A 4,251-nucleotide genomic window follows, 5' to 3' on the forward strand; every position below is an offset into this window, starting at 1 on the left:
ACAAAAAGTGTCATGTCAATACTTATCTTCAAAAAGATTCCAGCAAATTTGAAAAAGCAATCAATTCGTATACACCAATAAACATTACTTAGTACACAACTATGGGTCTTACTTCTTTTGGGGACCATTTTGGACACTTTGACAAATAAAAACATGTGATGTGGCATCATATTTGATCATATGAACTTAAACCAAATTTTTAAATAAAAAAGCTTGACAAATAAACAACTTGTACAAAATTGAAAAAAATTTAAAATATCTATGCAGAAATTAGAGTCTCCCACTCTAAAACCCTCTACCCAATATATTTATTAGTTTACACTCCCATAAAATTCATCGATTATTCTTTGGAGCAAGCCTAGAGTTCTGCCCTCCGCACCGACTTTCAGAGTCATTATCCACCGCTTCTTTACTATAGTACCTAGTGCGACAATCGGAAATTCTCCATATCTCAACTTCGTCTGGCCGGTAACTACAACGGTGACCATCCATTCTCCTCCTCCAACAGAGCTCTTTATAACAGCAGAAGCATGAGGAATGCTTATGGTATTACTTTCCTCTCCGTAAGGGGCTCGAACCACAGCACATAGTATGATAGCACTAAAGGGAACAGCTGGATCCTCCAGCATCATGATATTTTTATTTATACGAATCCCTGGATTCTCGCTAACTTCAATCAATGAAAAAAACTGATCTGCATGTACAGCCAACTTGGCTTTAAGATTTGCTTTACCAATTACACTGATCATCTCTTTCGGCAGTCTCTGGATTCAAAAGAAAGGAAAAAATGTTGGTTTCCTTGCTATCAGTAATGAAAACACCCACAAAATAAATTATTTTAAAAAATTAAAAAAATAAAATAAATCGGAGAAGAATTTTTTGAAGCATTGCTCTGCTCGAAGTCTCCAGCAGAACCATGAAAACCAATCTAAAAATTATTAAAATGGCGAAACGGATTTCACATCAATAACCACAGATATGACTAACAATTGCATTAGGGGAAAATATTTAATACCTGTAACCTGTGGATGCAATTCCTTAAGGCGCCTTCTCCAAATGCTGAAAGATGTAAATATTTCAGTCGTTGCAAATCTCCAATACCTGATACGTTCTCCAGCTTCCTACATCCATCAATGCTAATACTCTCAACGCAACTCAGGGACGCAAGGCTTGGGAACTCTTGAAGCTCCCAGCATTCTAGTACATTCAGCATTACAAGCTCTGGCAGACCAAAGTTCCCTAATACCCTTTTCAAATTCTTACAGCGTCTCAACTCCAGGAAATTCAGTATTGTGAGTGACAGATCAACTTCAATTAGATTGTCCATGGAGTCAAGGCAAAGGTATTTAAGTTTGGGACAATGCTTTCCACTAATTGAGACTTTGGATACCAGTTTTATGCCACGAACCTCCATGGTTTCAAGGCTACTCATGCCGTTGCCCATGTTCAAAGCCAAATCTCCATTTAAGGCAAAATACCTCAAAACCAGGCTTCTGAGTTTGGTGAGTTTATTGAGGCATTCTGACAAGAATTCCGCTTCAATTGGCCTTTCCTCATTTCTTCCTATCAATACTAGTTTTTCTAAATGATTCAAATCACCTAATCTGTTCGTACACTCTGCCAATGAACTTTCATGAAGCACCAGCTCTGTCAACTGTAGAGGGGCCTATTATGCGCAAATTAAGAAAAAAAAAAATCATTTCTCAGTGGAAAACAATTTCATCAAACGACTTCTCATGGAAGCTTCATCTTTGATAAGGGAGTTAAACGCACCTCTTCACGGTTCAGCCACAATCTTTCGAGCTGTGAAAAGGAAATTCTTAAACACTGCAATTTTTTCAGAGAAATCCATGTAGGTAGTCTTGTCTGTTCAAAACCATCCAGGTCGAGCTCAAGCCATAGGAGGACAGATTCTGATGTGTAATCAGTATTTCCTAAGAAATACGTGATTTGAGAACCCATGGACCTGTCGTAAATTGAATGAAAAGACCTGGAACTTCTGCTGAGGATTTCCTGGAATTTCTGCATTTGCACCTCAAAGCTAAGATTTTATGCAGTACAATTTAAAGCGTTTCAAAGGACGGAAAAATCTCTAAACAAATCAAAACTCAGACTTTTAGCAAAGCATAGCTTAAATCCCAAGCCAGAGAAGTACCTGAGATGTATGGTGTTCGGGGAGCCAGAGGCGACCAGGATGGGTCAATTCCTTGGCCAATTGTCTTCCAAAATCGCGGATGCGGTCGTGCATTCTCAATGAAAGCTTGTCATCAGATTCATATTGATACCAATCAAGGCATACCTCCTCCACAAGACACTTATCTTTCAGTCTCTCAAGTGCAAATTCACCTCTCCATTTACAGCCTTTCCATATTTTTAAAGCCGTGCATCTGGGTTTACCACTGAAGAAGCAGGCTATGTCGATGAAAATCTGCTGTTCCTCTTTACCCAGTCTATCATAGCTTATTTTAAGTATCTTGTGTAGGTCTTCAGGGACGCTATCTTTTATAGCATCCAACGTAATATCCCAATATTTGCCATCTCCACCAGAAACAAGGCGGACTATCAATTGCAGAAATAGGGGTGAACCCCCACAATAGCTCACAAATTTGTCCACCCGATCTTTGAATTCCATCGGTGGATCTGGTCTGTTGAAAGCGCTCAGACAGAAAAGCTCTACCTGCTGGGAGTATGTCATTTCTTTCACCTTATAACGATTTTGAATGTTGGCCTGTTTAAGCACCCGTTCATCACTGGTTGTAACAATCACCAGACTAGCAGGACTCAGGGCATCTCGGATTAGTAGCACATCTAACTGGTTTGGGTTACTAACATCGTCTAGAACGAGGAGGAAGCGTAAAAGACAGCTCCTTCCAAGACGATTTTTTAAACAGCTCATTCCTTGATCTGTACTGTAAAACTCGTGACGATCCTCACCAACTAGATCTTTGAGGAGCCTACTTTGGTAAAAAGGCAATTTACCATCTGCCACATCGTGGAGAAAGCAGAAGCCATCGTATTCGGATTGCTTGCGATTGTATAATTCTCTGGCCAGGGTTGTTTTCCCTGATCCCCCAGGACCATAGATGCCAACTATCTCAACTTTGTCCACTCTGTTCTTAGTCTGACTGCGAAACCTTTCAAAATCTTTTACAAGATCATCAACTCCTACCAGAGGTTTTGCCCCATCCAGCTTGGTTATTCTCCTCCTTTCTACCTCTTTAACCACCGCTGAGACTATTGTTTCAAGCAAGCTATTATCATCACTGAAAATGTAGATTGCAAACCAAAAGTTAATCAGTCAAGAGGTTTTTCCAAGGGTAAAACTAATCGGTTTTCTGGCAACGTTTTTTCTTTTAAAACAGAAATACAGTGTTCAGTAAGAAACAGAAATACAGTGTTCAGTAAGCAATCAAAAAAACATATAGAAAACTTTTTACTTATGCTTGCACCGTTCCTCGCCATGTATTTTTGAAACATGATCGAGTGCCTCTTTCCAGCGCTGAACTTTTGCGTCCGACTCTCTCTTTTCGTGTTTGGTAAATGCTTCATCATACACTCGCGGCTCCTTTTGTCCTCCTGTTTCCTTCTCCGCTCCTTCTGTTTTCCCCTTTATGTAGCGGAGGTCACTGGGCTTCACATCATAGAACACTGGAATAATCATTGCCTTAGTCTGCAACATGAAAACCAATTCATCTAAACACCAATGAGATCCGCAATACTGTTCGGAAAAGATAGCAATTTGAACGACAGAAGAATTGATGGCCTGTTCCAGTGCAGCTGGAAAGTGATCTCCCGTTTTCAATGCTGCTGAGTCGAGGAACACCGGGATTCCCTTCTCCTCCAGAGATTTATGAAGCGGACGCACTAGTTTTTCTTTCACCTCGCCCTGATGGTTAATGAACACATCGTATATGTTTGGTGTTACGCGTGAGTTTTCCCACTGGACACTGGATCCGACTCCACTGAAAGTCATTCCTCTCTGAAACGTCATGATAAGGTATTGAATGGTAAAATGCACAGGACTTACAATCACTGGTAAGGAGATTGAATTAGATCTCAATGATCTAAAGCCTCACTACTCTAATGAAAGTGAAGAAAAGGGGAATTTCATTGACTTAGGGTATTTACCTATTTGTCACTGAACTTCCAATCACAGGTAAGGAGATTGGATTAGATTTCAATGCACTACTCTAATGATCGGTAAAAGGGAAGTGAATTAAAGGAGAATTTCATTGACTTAAGGGTATGAAG

At 39.9% G+C, this 4,251-nt stretch overlaps 1 protein-coding gene across 1 annotated transcript; it reads right to left on the reverse strand.

Annotated features, from left to right (window-relative positions):
* Nucleotides 1–311: 311 nt before the first annotated feature.
* On the reverse strand, nucleotides 312–3,991 carry LOC131856377 (disease resistance protein Roq1-like). The gene is made up of 5 exons (XM_059208143.1): nucleotides 3,450–3,991; nucleotides 2,156–3,263; nucleotides 1,774–2,022; nucleotides 1,016–1,666; nucleotides 312–764 (listed from the first exon to the last, which is right to left on the reverse strand). Exons 1-5 carry the CDS (start codon nucleotides 3,989–3,991, stop codon nucleotides 312–314), a joined length of 3,003 nt encoding a protein of 1,000 aa, XP_059064126.1.
* Nucleotides 3,992–4,251: the final 260 nt, after the last annotated feature.

Source organism: Cryptomeria japonica, chromosome 7 (assembly GCF_030272615.1).
Source record: "Cryptomeria japonica chromosome 7, Sugi_1.0, whole genome shotgun sequence".
Lineage (NCBI taxonomy): Eukaryota > Viridiplantae > Streptophyta > Pinopsida > Cupressales > Cupressaceae > Cryptomeria > Cryptomeria japonica.

Excerpts from the sequence above, each read along its gene's own strand:
- LOC131856377 (XM_059208143.1), bottom strand. The coding sequence starts at position 3,991 with ATGACGTTTCAGAGAGGAATGACTTTCAGTGGAGTCGGATCCAGTGTC. Across the intron at positions 2,023-2,155 it reads CCGAACACCATACATCTCAG|AAATTCCAGGAAATCCTCAG; the intron begins GTACTTCTCTGG and ends GTGCAAATGCAG. Across the intron at positions 765-1,015 it reads ATTGCATCCACAGGTTACAG|AGACTGCCGAAAGAGATGAT; the intron begins GTATTAAATATT and ends TTTTGAATCCAG.